Source organism: Rhinopithecus bieti, unplaced genomic scaffold (genome assembly GCF_001698545.2).
Source record: "Rhinopithecus bieti isolate Rb0 unplaced genomic scaffold, ASM169854v2 scaffold_3878, whole genome shotgun sequence".
Lineage (NCBI taxonomy): Eukaryota > Metazoa > Chordata > Mammalia > Primates > Cercopithecidae > Rhinopithecus > Rhinopithecus bieti.
In genome coordinates, this window is record NW_016805059.1 from 4,566,539 (window position 1) to 4,590,117 (window position 23,579).

Below are 23,579 nucleotides of genomic sequence, written 5' to 3' on the forward strand. Positions count from 1 at the left end.
ACTAAAAAATACAAAAAACTAGCCGGGCGAGGTGGCGGGCGCCTGTAGTCCCAACTACTTGGGAGGCTGAGGCAGGAGAATGGTGTAAACCCGGGGGGGCGGAGCTTGCAGTGAGCTGAGATCCGGCCATTGCACTCCAGCCTGGGCGACAGAGCGAGACTCCGTCTCAATAAATAAATAAATAAATAAATAAATAAATAAATAAAGGATTATTATTTTCACATTCTTTTATGCATAATTCAGATCATGTACTTAAAGAGGACATGGACTAATTCAAAAAGCTCAGAATATTTTCAGATACAACTTTTTAACAAGTATGCCCATCTTCTGAAGTGGTCCTTTAAATTTGTGTAGATAGATTATGTTCTGTGGTCTGTAGGAGCTGTGTACATCAGAGCAGCTTATTATAAATACCTAAAGCAAAAGAAATGGTTTATTTAGAAAATAAAGTATAGAAATATGTTAACTGCTCCTATGTGATGTCAAAAGTGGAAAGAAGGTAGAAAATTCTTATTTTATGTGGGATACTATAAATACCTGGGTGTTTTCAAATAGTCACGTTTTTAGCACAGCATAGTCCAAGCATCTGGGTATTTGAATTTTTCCCTTTCCAGCTGGTAATCTTGATATGTTATAGATGTAGGCAAAGCCTCAAAGTTAAATCATTTCCAAATGCTTTGAACAGCATTTAACTGGAAATAAAATTTCATTCAACATCACCCTCTCCACCTTATTTTATGTGCAGTTACTTTCCATATCTGCAGCAGGTAGACAGGAGAGTGCCAAAAAAGAATCCTTCTCTTACTCCACAAATCAGTAGAAGACCTGATGACTACATCCCCAGAACTTGGGTTTCAGACACACTATTAACTTGCCTCAATACAGTGCAAATAATTTTCCAGATTGAAGCATTGCTCTATTTAAATCAAACTTCCTGCCTATTAATAGCTGTGAAATACTAGAAAATATTACTGGGCCAATAAAGCATTGTGTCTGCTCAAATCTTTTTAAAATGAGGCAAGACACAAATACATACATACTTAAAATACATATGTACATAACATTGCAGAATCTCCTTTAAAAGTTTAAATAACAAAATCAGCCATCTAGATTTATGTGGAGATTAAAAAAGTGAACCAACTGAAAAAATAAGGAATCTTTGTATGCCAACATTCCATTTCCATACTTTCTTCTTCTTCTTTTTTTTTTGAGACAGAGTCTCGCTCTGTTGCCCAGGCTGGAGTGCAGTGGCACAATGTCGGCCCACTGCAACCTCCGCTTCCCAGGTTCAAACAACTCTCACGCCTCAGCCACCCAAGTAGCTGGGATTCCAGGCATGTGCCACCTCACCCAGCTAATGTTTGTATTTTTGATAGAGATGGGCTTTCACCATGTTGCCCAGGCTGGTCTCAAACTTCTGGCCTCAACTGATCCACCCCTCTTGGCCTCCCAACATCCTCAGATTACAGGCATGAGTCACCACGTGCCAGCCCATACTCTCTTCCTACTTGCTTTATATTCACACTCTCCTTCCTTGTCTTTTACTGATAGCAGCATTGTTTCCTGTTTATTTTTATGATAATTTTCTGCTTACCTCTGAGCACACCTCTGCCCTCCCTCCACCATCCCACCACCCTCCACACACAAATGATTGCAGATAGTTTGGGATTTGCAGTGCAACGGAAATGAACACACATAATTTATTTATTTTTTTCCTTGTTTTCTTCCTTCCTTCCTTCCTTCCTTCCTCCCTCCCTCCCTCTGTCTCTCTCTCTTTCTTTCTTTCTTTCTTTCTCTTTCCTTCTTTCTTTTAATATTGCACGGCCCATTCATCATTCTGTACAATTAGACAAATGAAAGGTATCTTTGTTTTGGCTTGATCTGTAATTCTTTTCAGATTCATTATGTGCATGGCAACCCAAAAAAAACATGGTACTTTTGGGCAGCATCTGATTCATCAGGAAATTCCTCCTGCTATGATATGTGGTTGGGGAGAATGTGAGTGATGTGATCCAGATGCATGAGCTACCCGTTGCCAGTAGTGCAATACACACATGCCCAGATGGTGACCCCTGTGGCATTACTAATGAGTTCCAGATGCCAGGCTTCCTTCTTTGCATGTATGTGCCTCGATTTCACATATTTCATGTGTTTATTTATGAGGGACAGCATTCCTACATTTCATATATGGCAGTTACTATTTAAAATGAGAAGTTTTAACTACTCTGGAAATTGTTAAAGAATCTTTTAAATTGATATGAAATGTGTCTCTCATTTCAAAATGACTACCCATGCAATCATTGAATTCACAGAGCAATTTCTGAACTTTCCCTTCATATATTGAGAAAATATGGTGCTGGGTTACATTTTAAAGATAGTTAATAAATAAAATATTTGCATACATAATACATTCTAATGATATTTTGCTTTCTTTTCCTTTTTGATCTCCAAAGTCTGTTTTTAAAAGTAACATGTCTGTACATTGAATATTGTTATTCACTATTCATTAAATCTAGGCATCAAGAGAAATTTGACGTCTTCTAGAAATTGTTCATATTTATAGATCTATAGGAAGAGAACTGGTTTTATTAAAATATAGTCCAGCTATAGCTCCAAACTATCATGGATTAGAAGAAATTAATTAGTCTTATATTTTGGTTTAGATCTAAAGTACAAAAATAAGAGCATAGTAGTTCCACTGAATTAAAATGAACCAACTCAAGTTTTATTTTAAAAAACTCCAGGATTTTATGTGGAAATGTAAAATGAATCAAATTCTTAAAATAGAAAGATGAAAATGCAATTAACAGATGATCAGACTTTGAAAGATGAAGTTCATGTCCATTTCCTTCTTTACTACCAGAAGTGATGAACTTGTAAGTCAGCAAATGCATAATTTATGATAGAGAACTATCTCCAAAATCAGCTACAGAAAATAAATGACCAATATGCTGATGAGATTTTTGTTAAGGTGCTACACACTTTTTTTTAAGACAGGGTCTAACTCTGTCACCCAGTGCAGTGGCACGATCCCAACTCACTGCAGCCTCGACCTCAGGGGCTCAGGTGGTCCTCCCACCTTAGCCTCTTGAGTATCTGGGACTACAGGCATGTACCACCATGCCTGGCTAATTTTTGTAGAGACAGGGTTTGGCCATGTTGCCCAGGCTGGTCTCAAGCTCCTGAGCTCAAGAAATCCATCCTCCCCAGCCTCCCAAAGTGCTGGGATTACAGGCATGAGCCACCACATCTGGCCATGGTGCTGCATAATTTTACGGTCAATAGCAGAGGGTCAAAGTTGCTGAATGCTTAAGTAAGCACATCTTGAGTCTTGGTTACTTAGCATATGGTTTTGGGTCCTCTTAAAAACTCTTCTACTTCCTTAAGTAAAGCTTGTTTTTCCTATTTGTGTACGTGTATTTATATCCGTTTCATAAAGGTGCTAACTCATTCATTTTCCACACCCACAAAGTAGGATGGAAAATTAAAGCAGTTATCTGATAAATGGAGGCAACAGTAAAGAGTGTTTTTTCCCCTGAAAGTATTCCTTGAAGTTAAAAAAAAAAAAATGTAAGTTATAGGATTTGCTCCCGAACTCCTCAGATACTCACCTCAGACTTGCTCCGTGTATGTTTTTGTTCAAGTGCATATCTATGATAACAACTCTAGGGTTCTCTGAAAGAAGATTCAGAGCAATTCTAAGAAGACTTCAGATCATTTATGAGGATGGAGCAATCAAAGGAGAATGATGAGCCTGGGAAATGTCTTCTTATCTGACACTGAAAGAAGAATGGCTGTGGCCTTGCCTTTCTCATTTCTATCTTGAAGTCCTGTCCAAGAGCTTTGTTTATTGACCTTAGACTATTATCACCAAGACCTATTTAAAGGATCCAACAATATATCCATAGATCTTTTGTTCTAAGCCTCCCTTTTCTATTGCGAAGATTGAGAAGGTAAAGAAAACAAATGGCAGCAGCCTTTTTAATACTCAGGATGAGGAATATGCGATAAGCAAGCTCTAACCACTCTTCCCACATTGTCGGCAGACTTCATTAACTGATCATAAGACTCTACCACTAAACCAGGATCCAGGCTCAGAATCCTCAACAAAGCACTGCAGGCTGTCCCTAAAACTTAACGTACACCCTTGAAACAAAAACCTCTTTGCCATTCCCCTTATATTCATTCTGAGCAAATAACAGGTGGTTAGTCTGAATGCGAGAAAACGTAAAAGACCAAAGGATATTGCTATTGATTAAAGCTGTCTGCTTTTCCCAAGAGGGTTGACTAGCTGGTATTAGGCCTGGTTTGAAAAGTAGGAGTGTAGCTATGGTAACCATATCACATCAGTGACCCACAGACAGTTCACTCTGCCCTGCTTCCTGACCTATTGGAATGGGACCAGATTAAAGGACCCTCTGAAGGCTACTTGGACTCAGGTCAATGGCATAGGTCACAAAGGGTTTATGCACCAAATGAACATGAAACCTTGCAGAGTGCCCAGGGACTGCAGGCAGAAGACATCCCAGGGGCTTCTCTGAAACTCTGACCTCCACTTCCTCCTTTGACATTGTGTCACTTTCATATGAGCACATGACAGAAACAAAGCCCCTGGGCTCTGTGTAGTGCAGTATGGTTTTCAGAGTGCTTTCCATTCCTGATCTTGTTTGAACCCCGCCTCAGTCAGTGCAGGGAAGCAGTGCAAGCATCGGTACCCCCAATTATACAACTAAAGTGAGGCTCTCTTGTCCAAAATCACATCTCTGTGGAGGTCCCAAAGGTCCTTTCATCTAAAATAGTCAGATGAAAGGAAGTGACAGAAGGCAGGGATTTTGGATTGTTTCCCATTGGAATTTTCAGATAATTGTGCCCATACTTTCCATGGCCTGGCCTGTCTAAGGAAGCTTACAGTTTGATGGTGAAGCAGTTGCATGGTACAGACATAATGGTGAAGGTGGTTCTCCCAGAGATGCTTCAGACTCATTTAATAATGGAGATGCCATTCAGGCACTTGGTCATTGAAAGAGACTTTCTGTTCATTTCTATGACAGCTGGTGACCTTGTTGCAGATGTGGATTGTCCCCTTATATTTCACGATAAAACTATACTGGTGGCGGTTTCTGTCTATGTGGGGGATGTTCTCCGTTATTACCAGTTACATCCTCTTCAGAGCTACCCGAAAACCCCTCTCAGGAAGGACACCACGGTATGTATTCCATACATTCTTTCCCAGGAGCCCCTTTATTTTAAGTATTAAAAAGCATATTTTATAGCCATTTTCCTGGGTTGGGGAGTGGGGGCGTTACATTTCTTTTACTTGTCTTTTACCTTTGGTAGCAAAACTCTTGAGAAATTAGCTACACTGCTGTTAGTTTGCCTTCATTATTTAATGGCAATTCAGATATGCATGTAAAATTTATTACTTCAGATATTAGCTAGTGAAATGCAGAAGAAAGGGAAGTGAAACTATTGTTTAAAATTTCTAGAGCATTATTTGCAAGTTTATTTTTACCTCAGCATTTTGCTTTATTCCACTATATGTTGTGTCACACATTTTAAAATAAAGCAAGAGTTGAAAGTTGTGTTTCAACCTGAAAATATATAATAAATCATAAGTCATAGACAACTTATTACTCTAATAACAAATGATGCTTTAATATTCCAATGGTCACTTTAATTACCATTGTCAGCCTCCAAAAATGTGTATAACTCCATTGTATTGTTCACAAATCTTTCCAAAGTGCTTATCTTCACATACTGTGCCCGCAGGCTTGCTTTTGCACTCCCTGTGCTGTGGGTAAAATCCAAAACCTCATCAAGATAAAACTGGAATGAGATAAACTGTATAAAATGGAAAATAGTAATAAAACAATGCTAAATTTGACCTTTTGGGAGAATAAATCATAAGCTCCAGTGAAATACTTTTATGATTATTTAGACATTTGTTTTCATCCTCTAAAAAAGTAAGAAACATGTATGTCAACTTTTCCTTCAAGTTAGGAGAAGGAAACATACCAATGAGAAATCAGATAAATAAATGTAATGATAAAAATGGAAATCCAAATACATGAATTCATGTTATGAGTATTTTAGTTTAGTTCCACTAAAGTAAAAAGGAAGAGGTCTGGGGTGCTGGTAGGAGACCTTATAAACTGGCCAATTTGGGGTCTCGGACAGCCCTTGTAGTGTCTGGCTTATCAATCAGTAAAGTGAATGTATGGTACCTTTCTCCTTCTTAGAAAATATTCTAAGTTATTTAAGATTTGTGAAAGTGCTCTGAGTTTGGGATGAATCAAAATGTGCTTGTTTTCATCCCCTGGATATAATCTATGTTGCATTTCTGTGAGAATGGTTTGCCTATCCACTGTATAATGAATTACCCTACCTAAAGGCAGTGTTTTTGTGCACTTCAGTTCATGCAATGCAGAGGAACTTTATTACAAGAAATACCCAAATGCTGCCTTATTACCCTTTATGGCTTGCATATGTCCACGCTCTTTCCCATGCCCAAAGCATGTCCTCTCAGCTTCTTCCGGCCTGCACAACTCCAAGCCCTAAAGGATAGTCTGAGAGTCAAGAGGCTCCACTGACATTACAAAGCAAACTCAGCTGCCATTTGAAGAGACATCAGTGAGCAAGGTGAAGTAGGGCCTCTTCTAGAAAAGCAGTCAGGATGGAGCTCCTGTACATAAGAGGCAATAGGCCCCAGAATTGTCCTGGATCTTTGCTTACTTATTGTATTTCAGGTGAATCACATTTTAACTATCTTCCATTTGGAAGCAGAGGACTTCATTACAGGTGAGGGGAGCTGGGTGAAGAAATCAGCATTGCTATAGAAGGCAGACCTGAGAGCAGTGGTCTCCAGCACCAGCAGTTCAAAGCCTACTGTTCCTCTTTGAGAGCACATCAAGCTCTTGTTTCAGGATAGGGTGCCCAGAGAAGGGGAAGTGAATTTCCTCTCACTACAGTTGGCTTGTCTGGCAAGCAGTGAAGTTCAGAGTCAGAAATAAGCCACACACGCGGTGGCTCACGCCTGTAATCCCAGCACTTTGGGAGGCCGAGGTGGGTGGATCGCCTGAGGTCAGGAGTTTGAGACCAGCCTGGCCAACATGGTGAAGTCCTGTCTCGACTAAAAATACAAAAATTAGCCAGGTGTGGTGGCAGGTGCTTGTAATCCCAGCTACTCAGGAGGCTGAGGCAGGAGAATCACTTGAACCCAGAGGCAGAGGCTGCAGTGAGCCAGGATCATGCCATTGCCCTCCAGCCTGGGCAACAGAGCAAGACTCCACCTCAAAAACACACACACACACTAGCCACAAAGAGCTGCACACACAAACACACTAGCCACAAAGAGCTGGGCTTGATCACATCAAATCCAACCCAAGACCAAGCTTTCCTTTTGGAGGCTGCTCTGAAGCAGTTACACAATCTCCTATCTGGCTTATCTGCCTTACAGTGTAAGTCTGGGTAGCAAGGAAGTTCTGGATTCTACTGTTCCTGAAAATAGGTTCCCCGAATAAGTATGAAAATGGCAGGAGAAGGGGGGCTTGAGATTTGGAAAATTGAACACATCCATAACAGTGATATGACATATTGAGCATTTAGTGTGCCAAGTCAATAAACATCAATACGTTAGCTCACACAATCTTCACAACAACTTTAGGAGCTAGTGTTATCATCCTCACGTTATAAATTAGACAATCATAGGAAGGAATGTCAAGTAAATTGACCAAAGTCCCATGGGCAGTAAGCAGCAAAGCCCTGGATTCAGACCAAAGAACTACTTGGCTGCAAAGCTCCTGCTCCCAAAAGCATGCTATGACTTCATTAACTCAGCAAACCGCTTTGCACAGAGAAACCCTGCCGTTTAAAGGTTATTAGTCCTAGAACATCTCTAATGCTGGCAGAAGTTTGAGAGGGGCCCCTTAAGGCAGGGAGATGGGTCACCAGTGTGTGTGGAGTTCAAGGAACCATATTCTGGTATTGGCAGGTGTTGGGGGCCCAGTAGAGGGGACCTTCTCAGAGCTTGCCTGTTTCTCCATCATCACCACTTTTAGCAACATAAACTTCTGCCTTGATCTGGCTGCCCTGAGCAATGATCTAAGCTGCTCAGTACTGACAGATGAAAAGAACCCATGGCTCGAGAGTCACTGTGGCAGAAAAACCCCAAAAGCCTTCTCTGGCTTCCTTTTGAGGCCACACAGCCTCACAGTAATTTCAGCAAGCTTCTGCAGCCCATGCAAGTTTCTGTCTCCACATAGCTCACCCCTGCCCACTCCCCCACGTAGCTCACCCCTGCCCACGCCCCGTGTAGTTCACCCTTGCCCGCTCCCCACGTAGCTCACCCCTGCCTGCTCCCCCATGTGGCTCACCCCTGCCCGCTCCCCCACGTAGCTCACCCCTGCCTACTCCCCCCGAGGCAGGATCACACCTGGTGGAGGAGGTGGCAGCAAAGACTGTCCTTGAATATCAGTTGCTTGAAGTGCAGAAGGCATTTCACCATAGAAGTGATGTATATGACAACTCATTTTATGGGCTAGCCCATAACCCATTTAAACCATAATGTTTAGAAGGTCCCTTCTGACTGGAACTCAGTGAAACAGAGCACCTATTAAAATCATATTGAAATCTTACGCTAGTAATATCATAGATATTAAGCATTTGGTACAGTGGCTCCAACAGGGAGTGAGCTGGGGAAGGTGAGAGAGTCAGAGACAGGGCTCAGGGCTTGGGGGTGAGAGGGTGGGGCTAAATCTCTGGAACGAGATTCTGAATGCAGTTTGGGGTGAAAGGCAGGAAAGAGACTCCAAGAGGATGTGCAGGGACAGGGTTGTGAGGCAAACAGGGCCTTCTGCCATTGCACACCCTTGTAAGCAGCATTCCAGCCACCTCTTCATTTTCTTTGAGCAACAAAGATAAGCCCCCAGCTTTTCCATCCACCACCTCTTGTACCAATGGGCATAGCCCCTCTGCTGTGGCCCTCCAAGAATGGAACTGGGCTCCCAACCTCTTCCCCCGTCTTCCTAGACATGAAGCTGTCACGTGGTCCTTCTTGTAGTTTTTTTCTAAGGGCCTTTACTGCCAGCGAAGAAGGAAACCAGCAGAGGGGAGGGCTTCCTTCTATATTCTCTCGAATCACCCTCCATCCTCATCCTTTTCCTTCTCCACTTAGACCCTTTGGGAACAAGGAAAGGCCTTAGAAGGTCACAGAGGGTGCTGGGGTACACACAGGACCCTTCCACACAGCAGAAGGAAGTAGCCTGGGGCACTCGTCATTTCATCCCCCGGGCTAGGGGAGGGCTCTTTGGATGGAGGGGAAATGGGATGAGCTGGGCCCACTACTGGTGATATCTGCACTGGGGCTGGGGGAAAAGGGGCAACGGAACAAGAGGGAAGAAAAACTCCTGTGGAAGAAGGTCTGGACTTCCCTTTGACTTCTCATCCCACTTTTTGTTCACCTCCAAGGCACTCCTGCTGAAATCACTCAAGCTTAACCCTAGGACCAAATAAGAAGGGGTGGTGTGGGGAGGCAGGGTCCCAGGAAGAGTAACCATTCCTGAAGGCTATTTTTAAGTGAAACATCTGAGGGATGTAGACAAATTTAAAAAGAATTCACATATGCATATACACAGAAACACATAAGCATGATAGTTCTATTCATATAATGCTTATTGCTATACATATCTGTTCTGTGTGTTATAAATATAATTTTAGAAACTAAAACTGATTTATAAGTCTTTGAAAAAGACAAAATATTTTCTAATATTACCACATTCTATGTTTCTCCCCATTTTTCACTCCACAGGTTGGTCTACAAATGGTTTCTTTTGATCTACAAACTCAGCTATGCATTTGGTGTTGTGGGTTACTTGGCGATCATGTTTACAATGTGTGGATTCAATCTGTTTTTCAAGTAAGTATCTCCAATTAAAACATTAATATCTCCAAGCACTTGCTTGGCACACTCACCTGGTCATGTTCTCTTAATCTGGAAGCATCTGGCCCTACAATTTTCCATGCACACATGTTTTATAGTACATATCCACACATAGTCTTGTCTGGGGAAAACCAATAGAAAGGGAAGAAAGAAGCACCCTACAAAATAATTTTTTAAAATTAGGAGCTTTAAGGAGAATTTATATTTAGTCTGCAAATTTAAAAGATTACTATTAACAGTGGACCTACAATTGTGCTAGAGTAATTCTTACTAAACTAATTTCTCTTCTACAAAATTCTCAAGTACCTAGATCTCCTTTTATATATATCTTCTTATCTAAAACCTCTAGAATTATGTTGTCCAATATAGTAGCCACTAGCTCATGTGACTAATGAACACTTAAAATATGAAATAAGATGTACTCTAAGTGTAAAATACATACTGAATTTCAAAGACTCACTTAAAAAACATTTTTATATCAATTACATTTTGAAATGATAGAATTTAAATGTATCAGTGAGATTAATTTCACCTTTGTTGTTGTTGTTGTTGTTGTTTGACATATTAAATGCACCTACCAGAAAATTTAAAATTATATTTGTGACTGTATTTCCATTGGACAGTACTGCTCTCTTGAATTTGGTTTCTGATAGTCATGAAATGCCTTGTGTTGGGGATACTTGGAAAAGGAGGAAAGTGAATGCTTAGAAATTGCAAGAAGCTGGGCGCCGTGGCTCATGCCTGTAATCCCAGCTACTTGGGAGGCAGAGGTGGGAGGATTGCTTGAGGCCAGGAGTTCAAGACCAGCCTGGGCAACATGGCCAGACCTCGTCTCAAAAATAATTTTAATTGCAAAAAAATATAAGCTGGGAAACCAAATAAACAAATAAAAAAGATTTGAAGGATAAAAAACATGTCAATATCTATTGTTTAATAGATGGGGAGTTTTAAAAAAGAAATTGAAAGAGAAGTAAAGGTATAAAAGAGCAAGAAAGTCTAGGGAGAGATAAAGGAAGTTGGGATAACCACATCTTTGACTAAGAGCTGTGCTCCCACTTAAGGTGGTTGCTGAGACATGCTGTGGATGGTATTCTCAGGGGTACAACTGAGGCTGAGTAACTAGCCTGTGTCCTGGAAAGGGAATTGAAGACATACCACACTATGGTATGCAAAGCATACCTATGGAAAGCAGCTCAAATACAAATCCCCCAGAATAGCTCTCACATCAAAATTACTCTAAACTTCTGGGACCATAACAGAAATTGAAAAGGAGAGATCATCAACCCTTTACTCAGAAAATAGGAAGGCAGTTGGAGGGAGAGTCAGCCCTGGGTGAAAGGGCCCTTCCTAGGGCAGTGTAGCAATCTGATTTTATAAGCATTTCATAAAACTTTCAGAGTGGGAGCATCTAACATTTTCTAACAGGAAAGGGGTAGAAAGTAATTGTACAGATCTATTATTGCTAGGCTAGGATATAGAAAGACACTGTAATATCTTTTTTAACATACTCTCTATACTGGTTTATTTTAGTGAACATAAAAATACTCATAAGAATTTTTTTGAAATCACTAGGAACGATAGCTGTTCCAAGACTATTACCTCATAAGATTTCAAGATCCTCATTCATGAATTTTCCTACAGTAAGGCATACCAAAAACTTAACCCTTCAGAAAAGTAACTATTTTGTTTTCACTACTTGATGATTATCATTGTATTAACCTTTTTTCCTAGGGCCACAAGTGTGTTACTGTACTTTTTATCAATAAAATTATAAATACATATTTCCCTGGACATGGAGGGAAGATACTCTTCATTTCCCCCGCTGTCCTAATTCTCAGATATGCCCAGACAAATCCTGAAAGGATGAAGCTACCACATGTGTTGGAAGCCTCAGTTCATATCACCCAAAAATCTGTACCTTCTAAATCTACAAAGCTGTCTGCCTTCACCATTTCTTCTTGCAATGAACAGAAAACAGAAATAGGTTTTAGAGACAGACGACCCAACTCTTGTCCACACTTTCCTCCCTTCCCTGAATCAATCAGAACCACCAAGGCTCACTGCTGGTATTTGAGATTATTTTATAGATAGAGCAAAACAAATGTGCAATTATTTACATTCATAAATAAATTTAGGGCAAATTATTCACTTTTAAAAGAGATCTTTCCCTTAAGAAAAAAAAAAACTGGGTGGGGGGATGATCACAAAGAATCCTGGTACAATTGAAATATGATTTAACTTGCAAAAAGTTTCTTTCAGTTAATACATAGCAACTCCGGCATGGTAATCAAGGGCTTCAAGATATGAGCTTGATTTGTGGTTTTGTGATGTACCAATTGTTGTGTCAAGCAAATAATGTTTTCTAAGTCTTCATGTTTTCACATGCAAAGTGGGGGTGATAATATCTATCTCAAGCACTTGTTAGGAAAGATCATTGGAAAGCATTTTACAAAAATTTAAGTTATACAGCAGACATACTCAATCCTTGCTGTATTAAAGAATCAATCACTGACAAGCTCTTCAAAAATACTGCTGTCCAGACCCCAACGCAGATCAACTAAACTCCAGTCCTTGGTGGTGGGCCCATGTGTCAATGTGCTTTTAAATTTTCCTGGGTGATTCTAATCTATGTTTAGGGCTGAGAACTATTGCTCTAGTGGTTTTTAATGTTATCTACCCATTGGAGTTACCTGGGGTGTGACCTGGAGATGGAAACGGTTACAAGCTGCTGAGGCCTACCTGTAGCTGAGCCTGAAACCACTGGTCAGAGTCAGCTTGTCTAGGCACTGCAGTCCTAAGAAGCACTTGAAGGCTGTCTCAAGAATTCCTTTGTCCAGTTGGCACTGAGTGCTACAATTTGAGGGACATTTAGAGAATTTTAAATTATTTCATTTAAAAAAAGAAAAATCAAACAAAAAAATGAAAAAAAAAATACTCACAAGGTTCTCTTAGATACTGTCAACAGGAAATATTTTCCAAACTCCAGCTGTTTTGAAATATGCCACATTCTTATTTCCTTATACTGTTGTGTTCAACAGAATCAAGGCTAGAGATTCCATGGATTTTGGCATTGTGTCTTTGTTCTACGGCCTCTACTATGGAGTAATGGGGAGAGACTTTGCCGAGATCTGCTCAGACTACATGGCTTCCACTATAGGGGTAAGTGTTGCTTTCATTTTCTGAAACCATTTATGACACATGGAGAAATGGTCTCATCTTACATGTCTGCATCCATTTTCAGAAATAAATATGTCTTTCTCCATATACTGATTAACGTTTCCTTTGGAACTATTTTGGTTCACTTAGCCCAGTTGTTCCCTGAATTCTCCTTGCATCAAAACATTGTCTCTGTTAATTAATTGGAAAATACATGTCTTATGTATATAGGATACTTGTGGAATAAGGCATCTTTTAAAATAAAATATGCAAATTATTTGTGTTATTGTATCTAGCACACTCCAATTGCCAACATTTAAGGATTAGTAAAACACTAACAATAACTAAAACCTTTTAGTTTTGTCTGAAACACTGTCTAACGCAAATAAAAACTATATTTGATGCTGCATAAAACAGTTCAGAATCAACAGTGCCTCTGGGTAATACTTATCATAAATACCAGTTACATTATATAGCATAGAAGTACAAGATATAAAAAGTGTGCTAGATGTATTCTGACTCTATACTATTACCTAGAATTTTTTAATCCCTAACAGTTGTTTTTCTTTTCTTTTTTTGAACTCTTTTAAGATTAAAATTCAGAATGGACATACTTTCTAGTTAGATGTATTCCTGATTCAGATGTATCAAGGGCATTTATCTGTGTCTGACTCATGCATATCTCCTAAAAACTTACAAACTAAGAGCTCTAGGGATGACTTAGTAGTTTCAAGAATTCCACATCTCTGTCCTCTATGTGTGTCTCCTGGTACACAGCCAGATGTGAAGTAGAAAATGAGTGTAAAGCAAAGACATAGAAACAACCCAAATGCCCATCAATGATAGACTGGATAAAGAAAGTGTGGTACATATACACCATGGAATACTATGCAGCCATAAAAAGGAATGTGATCATGCCCTTTGCAAGGACATGGATGGAGCTAGAAGCCATTATCCTCAGAAAACTAACACAGGACCAGAAAACCGAACACTGCCTGTTCTCACGTGTACATGGGAGCTGAACAATGAGAACAGATGGACACAGGGAGGGGAACAACACACACTGAGGCCTGTCAGGGGAGCGGGAGGGAGAGCATCAGGAAAAACAGCTAAGGCATGTGGGTCTTAATACCTAGCTGATGGGTTGATAGGTGCAGCAAACCACCATGGCACACATTTGCCTATGCAACAAACCTGCACATGTATCCTAGAACTTTAAATTAAATTAAATTTTTTTAAAAAAAGAAAGAAAAGCGTAAGTAGTAAGAAAAGGGTGAACTTTTGGAGTGTTCCCTCCATTTCTGGAGCAGGACCTAAGTGGCTATGACCTTGACTTCCTCCCCACGGCATTTGTCCTTCCCCTCCACCATAGGCTCTATCTTACTCTTTTCCTAAAGCCTGCAACCCAAATTCTGTGGTGAAATGCTGGAACAATACAACTGCCTTTCTTATAAGGTTTAATGTGAGTACAGGAAGGAGCATTTTTATTCCCAGTTTCTCCAACAAAAAACAGAAGTTATACTCTTGGAAAATTCCCAAAGCCTCTTGTGTTTATGGACAGAAAAGGAAGATTAGAATTATATGTGGCTGTTCTCAAGTGGACCAGGAAGAAGAGACTTTACCTGGCAAGACAACCAAGTCTGTAAGCACCAGCTTTTGGGAAACTTCTCACCTGATCCAACCCGACCAGTTCTTAACATCTTGTCATCCTGTCTGTTTATTCCAGCTACCAAATCTACAAAAACCACTGCCTCAAGCCATGGGTACAGCCACCAGTGACTTGGATTAATGAGGGATTGTGTGTGTGTGTGTGTGTGTGCGCACGCGCGCGCTTGTGTGTCCACAGACACTTGCACATGTTCTTGTGACTGAGATAAGGAGATACAATCTCCATTCCCATATTAGTGCCTAAGCCCCACACCAGAGCAAGTAAGTCAGAATCTCTGGGAGTAGAACCAGTACATCTGCTTCCAAAAAAAAAAAATCCTTAGGAAAAGGAATGAGCTATTAAGCCATCCAAACCATGGGGTGAATCTTAAACGCATGTTGCTGAGTGAGAGAAGCCAGTCTGAAAAGGCTCCGTCCTGTGTGACTGCATCCTGTATGACTGCATCCTATATGACATTTTAGAAGAGGCGCAACTATAGAGTTGCTGAACAGATCCGTGGTTGCCAAGGCTTTAGGGAAGGAGCATGGTTGAACAGGTGAAGCACAGGAAATTTAGAGTGGTGAAACTCTTCCGTGTGATACAATAATGGTGGATACATAACAACTATACGTTTGTCAAAATCCATAGAAAGTGTGAACCTTAAATTTATGAAAATTTAAAAAATAATTTAGGAAGTCAGAGAATCCAAGGATAGAATTCAGATCATGCCAAAAGAATCTAACCATATTAAAAATGTGTGAAATAACCTCATTGAAAGGGGTGGGAAAAAAGGTGCTGACCTAAGTAACTTTGAAATGAATGGAGATCATAAGACTAAAAACAAAAGAAACTGTGTCATAAGCACTATACTCTAGTTGATAAAGTTGTTGCTGACAAGGCTATGGGTTAACAATTTTGATACCACCACACATGTATTCTGTAATTGTAATTGTTTAGCTTAATATAGATATACATGGATACATATAGAAATATTTACAGATATGTGTGTGTGTGTGTATCTGTGTGTGTGTGTGTGTATGTGTGTTAGTATGTACAGATGAATTCCTTGCTCTGTCAGCTAAGAGGTCCTAGGGGCAATGACACCCCGGCAACAATGAACATACATAGTGTCCAGATCTTGTTTTCTAACATCATTCTACAATAAAAGGAACTGGGGCTCTTTGAAGAAATGGCTGATTATAGGTCTGAGCGAAGAATACACTATAAGCCTGGAGCGTCTCATAGTGACCAAAAGCAAGAAAATGCTAAAAACAAAACGAAAGAACTCCACAGTGATTGGGGATATATCAAAGAGACACAGGGGCCAACTGAAAGAGCTCCCAATGGCCAAAGCTGGAATTTGAGCAACAAAATAGTAATAGTAGTCGTACTGGATTATAACCCAAAGTATAAAATAAATATCCATGAGTCCACATGATATCAATAAATGACTGAATAAATAAATAAGTGGAAGAGATAGTCAAATCTGTGCAGAAGAATTCCACATAATTTATATAAATTCTCCTCCCTTAAAGAGGTTGTGATGATTAAATTTTAGAGTCAATTTGCCTACGCTATGATACCCATTTGTTTGGTAAAATCACTAGTCTAGATGTTGATGCAAAGATATTTTGCAGATATGATTAATATCTGTAATCAATTGACTTTACGTGAAGATTACCCTTAATATTCTACATAGACCTCAGCCAATCAGTAAAAGGCCTTAAAAGCAAAACTGAGGCTTCCTAGAGAAAAGGAATTCTGCCTCAAGACTGCAACATCAGTCTTGCCAGAGTTTCCAACCTGCTGGCCTGCCAACCTGCCCTGCAAATTTCTGACTTGCCCACAAATGTGTGGGCCAATTCCTTAAAATCAATCTAATAATAATATAGGGAAACTAGGTATGTGGTATATAGCCAATCTCTGTACTGTTTTTGTGTCTTTTCTTTAAATCTAAAACTATTATAAAATAATTTTCTTTGAAAAAAAAAAAGCTTCTTAGGGATTCTAATATGCTGCCAATGTTGAGTACCACTCCTTATCCACAGTACGGGAAGATGCAGATATCCCAAGGTGAAGTTCTAAATGCATTGCCTTCCAATGGTGATTACTCAGCGTGCACCCAATAAAAACATGGGGATTTAAATGACAGAGAGATGCCTAGGTTTACTCCAGAGATCTGAGTCAGAATCTCCAGGACAATAAAGGGAAGGGCCAATCTATGGATTAAACTCAAAGGCTTCCTCTGAAGCTTCCTCTTAACTCCAGCCCTGGATAAAAAGGATTCCTGTGAAAGGATTCCCCAATGTGGAGGTCAGATGAGAGGTTATAATTGGCCATGTGCTTTGGGTCCATTTGGAATTCAATAGGTTTTTGCCTGGAAACCTTAACCCCTCTGTAGCATTCTTCTTACAGGAAACGGTGTTTCACATTCTAAACCATCTTAGAAGCAGTGGAGATTCTTTTTTTTTTTTTTTTTTTGAGACGGAGTCTTGCTCTGCCACCCAGGCTAGAGTGCATTGGTGCAATCTCAGCTTACTGCAACCTCCGCCTCCCGGGTTCAACCAATTCTCCTGACTCAGCCTCCCCAGTAGCTGGGATTACAGGTGCCCACCACCGCACCTGGCTAATTTTTTTGTATTTTTAGTAGAGACAGGGTTTCACCATGTTGGCCAGGCTGGTCTCGAACTCCTGACCTTGTGATCTACCTTCCTCAGCCTCCCAAAGTGCTGGGATTACAGGCATGGGCCACCATGCCTGGCCACAGGGGAGATTCTATGTGCCCAGGGCTGCCTGTCCCAGTGCCTGGCAGTGGGATTCCTGCATTCAGAGAATGGCATGTGCTCTCCTTTCCGACTATGCTCTGTCCATTTCCTCCGATAGTTCTACAGTGTCAGCGGGTTGCCTACAAGGAGCTTATCAGACAATATCTGTGCAGTCTGTGGGCAGAAGATCATTGTAGAGCTTGATGAAGAAGGGCTCATTGAGAACACCTACCAGCTTTCCTGTAATCATGTGTATCCTTTTCAAAGGAAATCGTTTGGCCTTCATCAAGCCTCCTTCTTTCCTCCTTCTCTTCCTCCTGTCCCCATCTCTTCCATCTTGCTTACCTTCCATGCCCAAACCCCAATCCTTTATCCTCCAGCCCGGTCTTTCTTTTTGGGTCTTTCTGTTTGTCCCTGCTGAATAATGAACTGCCAATTAAGGTGAACCTCTTCCTCCTCCAGTAATTTCCTTTTTAAAGAGGACTCTTAATGCCACATAGACAGAAAGGCAGTATCTGAGCAGGGTGCTAGCAGGGGAAATTGGTTGAAGTCATAAGCAAGCAGATAGCCAAGAAAGATCAGGGAAAGAAGGGGTTTGGAGGTGAGAAAAAGAGTGAAATATCAGGTGCAGGGGGGATCTTAAGACTATCCAAGTGGAGCCCCAGGTCTGCATCTTAGCAGACCAAGAAATACAAAGAGTGCTTTGCCTAGAAATAATCCTAGGAACCTACCTGTGGCAACAGTAGTCTTGGGGATAGCCAAGGGGGGAAACCAAGCCTTCTTCTCAGCTTCAGTCTTTAGAAGAAGATACAGCCACAGGCAGCAAGATACCTTGAATTACAAAAGCAGGGACCAAAATTTGGACATTTGTTCTTGGACCATTGGGCTCCTTTACCAGTGGGTTCTATCCCAAATAGCTATCCATTGGCTGAGGGATCTTCATATGATAGGAACCAGATGGCCTGGGCTTGGAAACCAGCATTCTATGGGGACTCCAGTAACCATTAAGGAAAACCTCAATGTGCTGAAAAATGCTGGCATCGAGACCCCTGAACAAATCAACCTGTGTTGCCTGAAACATGTATGGATACTACTTTTGCTGTGGATACCAAAGTTAGGCTTAGGTTGGCCAATCACCAGTATTTTAATTCTTCCTAAATACAAAAAAGCGCATCATTTATCTTTATTTTATACTACAGTATCAATTTAATAATGTCCTCACTATGTACCCAGTTAGTTCAAAGCTCTGGCATTATGAGATGGTTAAACCATCTGTCTTTTGCCTAAATCCCACTTAATTTAGTCACTCATACCTCGGTGTCCGGTACCTATGATTCAATTCTGTTTAATCTGGACAGTTTCCACTTATTTAATCCTGAGAGTAAAACCTGGACCAAATGCATCTCAAAAGTAATAGGAGCCTTTACTCCAACACATAAGACTTAAAATCTTAAGGGAAGAAACACAAAGATACCCCTTTGTGGATTTCTGTAGTGTTTTTTTCAGGGTGATACCTTTCCCAAAAAACTCATTCTTTGTAGCAATTTTCCAAGTCTGGCCCTAGTTTTAAATATGATTTATTTTTCAAATGTTGGAACAGAGCCCCTTCTGCCATTTGCAAATGGAAATATTTTCTCTCTCCACCTTTAAAAGCCCTTAGGGATTGTTGTACATGTGGTCATATATAATCTAAAATGTAGTCACCTTTAAATTTCCTTTTCAGGGAGTATTATTTATGGCCCATTTTAGCATGAGTCATATTAGTGAGAAATGGGCAAATATGAGTCATATTAACAAGGATGGGTTATCTGAGTCTTGCTCTGCAGCAGTTCTGCCAGTGTGGAGGTTTTTCAGCATTGAGATTTTGAAAATGAAAAAGAACATTAGAGAGAATGTGGACATTTCAGTGCTGGCTCAATGGCTCCTGAATTCTGTACCTCTGTGGAAGATGGAGCTGTATTCCAGCCCTTTTGAATGAAAGGCTGTTTGAGTTTTGGTTCAAAATCTTTGTTATAATACACCACTTTATTTTAAAGCATATTGCAAAAATGACCCCAATCCCAAGAACAAAATAATGGAAACTCCTGGTTACACTGAAATTTAATACTGAGGAGTTATATACATGGCCTTGACTTGCTACACCTCCAAGCTCCTCCATTTGTTAGGGAGGGAACTTCTACATCGTTGCTGTTCACCTGGGTGTGTAGCAGGCCAGTCAGATGATGTGATCTTGGCCCAGAAAGTCACATTGGGAGCAGCGATTGTAGAAATAAACAAATCAATAGGATGGATTTCATTATAGTTCATTTTGCCCAAATCCATAGTATCAGGGAACATGGAAATATATATTTCCAAAAATAATCAGTTTTGAAGGAGTCATTGAAATGTTCATTCAGTAAATGTTTCTTAGGCATGGCTTAAGGTGCTGAGGACACTGAAATGAATGAGACATAGTCCTACAGGTAACACATGGTCTAGGAGAAACATGTAAGTACCAAAAGTTGTGCCACACTAGAGTAAGTCCCTGGTGCTGTGAGAACACTTGGGGTCACTCTCAAGTTTGGGGACAAAGGGTCAGACTTTCTGGACCAGGAGATGTATACAAATGGATCTGTAAATGCCTAGAGTTTGAGAAGTTAAGTTTAGTAGGTATATATCCTATTAAAAATAATTGGCTCCTTATTAGTACTTTTAAAAGTCAAGAAAAAAATTATGAAGTTAATAGAAATATTTGTAACTTTATGACCACAAATACTTTTAACTTGTCTAACTGTCTAAGACAAGTCTGATTACATGAAGCTAATGAATAATGCACAAAAAGTAGAACGGAGAAATGCTTCAGTAAATGCATGAGAAATGCACAATAACAGGTGGGGAAATATAACAATACACTTATGGAAGACATCACTGTAAAGGGAAAAAAAAAAGGACTCACATTCTTTATCTAATCTAATTCTTCCCAGAATCAAGTGAGGCAAGAAGGCCAAGAAGCTAAGTAAATTCCTCAGGGTCATAAAGCGAATGCAGCTGTGACTCCAAGCTCACTGTCATTGTCAGGTCCCTTAAAGAACCTCCCGAAAAAAGTGATGTGCCTCATCAAGTCTTGACTCCACCACTGGACCCCGAAGATGGGACCATTTCATACCATCATGAACCAGACATTGCCTTTTCATATCTAGAAGCCTCCCTAACAAGATGCTTCAGCTTTCATGAATTCTGCATCCGAGGTTGGTGTATCGTTGGGAAAAAGCAGACTTGCCCTTACTGCAAAGAGAAGGTTGATTTGAAGAGGATGATCAGTAATCCATATCCTTTAAAACAAAAAGGTTATAAGAGATTATCTTGAATGTTTCTGGGGATATATTCTTCAATGAAAACTTTCAGTATTTTTGTATAGTTCCAGCAGAAAATTTTCTGTTTTCCCTAACCATCTATTTCAAAATGATTTATGGTCTCTTTTCTCCTCTGTGCCTATATTACTATTCTGGTTAGAAAATTAAATGCCAGAAAACATTCCACTCTTTATGTTCTGTATTTTCCACATTAAGGGCTGTAGTGGAAATGTGATGAGACATTGCATCACATTTGATGGATGAATAAATGGGTGAATTGGATGGGTGGGTGGATAGGCGCATAAATAGCAAAATTGGAATTGAAATTTTAAAAGCTGAAATGTGAACTAGAGTACAGAAAACTATTTTTTAAATATGTTAGGGTGTACCAAATTTTATTATTCCCAGAAATGAGTAGTTATTTCCCCATCTGGATTTTGGCTTTTTAAATTCCATGCCATGCATCATCTCTTCTGAGGCCAAACACTAGTGATAACAATATTGAAAAGAAATAAAGATCTACAGAGTTGGTCAGCTTCTGGCAGCAGCTGAGATTTGTATAGACATCAGAAATACGCAACAGAATAAAGTCAAGTCACATTAAGGTCGCAGGAAGGTAATGACCCCCACCTGGCGCTAACTAGAAAGACTTAGTCTTCAACCTCACTATCTCAAGACCATAGTATATCTTGTTCAGGAAGCGGGGTGGGAATGGAATTAAAACATATCCTCCCTTAAGTAGAAGAGCCCTGAGAGGTTGGCATCAACCTGCCAAGTACTATCTCTTCTCTAAGAGACAGTCTTTCTGTACTTTCTAAGTAACAGTCAGCTAAATTTTACTATGCTAAAGGAATCACTTTCCTCGCTCTCTGCTCCCCTGTTCCTTACCAACCCTACACATATGGTTTAACAGTGGCTACTGGCAGCAATGCCCTCATCTCTGGGCACTGCAGATCAGGGAGGGATTCAAGGAGGGCATCAGAGAAGGAGGCAGCATCAGTGGATCTTTGGGTCTCAAGGCCCATACCATTGCAAGAGACCTCCCTCTGCAGTGCCCACTCCATCCACAGACCTGGCCTTTCTCGGTGAGAAAGTGCCACCCAAGCACAACTCAAGGCTAAAGGTGTGTGATGATCCTTCCACCTTCCTGTTCATCCACTGTCCCGGAATTCCTCTTCTAAAATGAGGATACCAAATCCAGAACAGTTTTTGGTTATTAACTTATAAAACCTCAGTGCATAAATCTTTGTTATAAAATTGATAATATGATCATAAATGTCACCTCAAATGATACTTTAACAAAGGGGAATTCATTTCTTTATGTAGTCTTGAGAAAGTAAACTTGAACAAAACATGTACTACTCTTTTATTGAAACTCAATGTAAGAAAAAACTACATGTGAAAAAGCTGTCATTTTGTTTGTAAAATTGTTGTCAAGGACACTATGCATTCATTAAGCTCCCTAGCACAGTTTATCAAAGACAGCAGAAAAAGGTCTTTCTTATCTGATGAACCAGTGTTACTCTTTGTAATATACAGTGGGTACATTCTGGTGTATGACTACGGGAAAGCCCAGAGCTGTTTTTGCTCATTTAGAGCAGCTTCCACTATCCTTGGTTTTCCAATACAGTCATTCCCTTCTTCTTCCTTCTTTTAGCATATACCCTTGCCTTTGATTCTTGTTTTCTAGTTTGGGATTTTATTGTAAAGAGCTTCCATTTATTTTCAGAAATTGGGTGTGGTGTAAGTAACAATGATAATGATAATGCTATAAAACTCATATAAGGGGCTTTTAATTGAGCACATTGAATTAACAAGAAAGGAAATACCCATTCATTACATTATTATATTTGCAAATGACATTTATGAATATTTATGAATATTTCTACTACTTGGCTGTATACAGAACAACCTCCTTAACAGAGATTTAGCTGGGAGCGCACACATTTTCTCTATGGACAAATCCTGGATTGGCTTCGTTATTTGGTGGCCTGGCAACCTGTGGTGATAGGAATAGTTCAAGGCATTAACTATTCACTAGGGCTGGAATAGTACAGCAGACCCCAGAAGCAATATACTGCATGGTTGAAATCCTTGGTCCTACATTTAATATTAATTTTTTTAATTTTAGAGAATATCCCAAATGTTTAGAAAACTAAGTAAACTTTGTTGTCAAGTAATTTGTCTATGTGGAAAGAATTTAAAGAGAAGCTGAACAATGGAATAAACAAATAAAGCATGTTTTTTCATATTTCCAATTACAGCTGTTTCTTAACTCATGCATATGTCACATTTGTTACACTGCACTGTGGACATTCTACTTCCAGTTTGACTGATAACAATATCTGTAAAGTATTTCAGAGGTTTGCAAAGTACTTCTCACATACAACATTGAGCCGTAGCTAATACTTTCTCATCAGTTCAATATCTTTAAAGTAGGTGGAGTTGTTAAGTAATCTGTGGTTAAGGACATTGTGCTTGTCTTCTGCACCATGTGCTTGTTACCATGTGGCAGCTTCTGCACCACAGATCTCTTCTGTAGAAAGTGGGTTAGTCCCAAAGCCTCTGGCAGCAGGGGCCACACCTTCTCAATGGGCCACAGGTACTTTGGGTTTCCTGGAGCTGCCAAAAGTGCTCAAACCCATGCAACAGCTGTACTAAAGAAGAATCACTTTTCTTTTGTTCCACTGTGTGTGTGCGTGTGCATGTGCGTGCACACACACAGGTGCGCAGTCGTTCCA

The 23,579-nt window shown here is 40.0% G+C and overlaps 1 protein-coding gene across 1 annotated transcript in view; it reads left to right on the forward strand.

The window, feature by feature from the left end:
• Positions 1–23,094, forward strand: part of RNF175 (ring finger protein 175) — a 50,589-nt gene extending 27,495 nt beyond the window's left edge. Inside the window, exons 4-9 of the mRNA XM_017871034.1 lie at positions 5,052–5,206; positions 9,806–9,913; positions 12,976–13,096; positions 17,625–17,758; positions 20,711–20,812; positions 22,770–23,094. Coding sequence (XP_017726523.1) covers positions 5,052–5,206; positions 9,806–9,913; positions 12,976–13,096; positions 17,625–17,758; positions 20,711–20,812; positions 22,770–22,890 — 741 coding nt within the window. The 3' untranslated portion in view covers positions 22,891–23,094. The remainder of the gene's footprint in view (positions 1–5,051; positions 5,207–9,805; positions 9,914–12,975; positions 13,097–17,624; positions 17,759–20,710; positions 20,813–22,769) is intronic.
• The last annotated feature ends 485 nt before the right edge of the window (positions 23,095–23,579 follow it).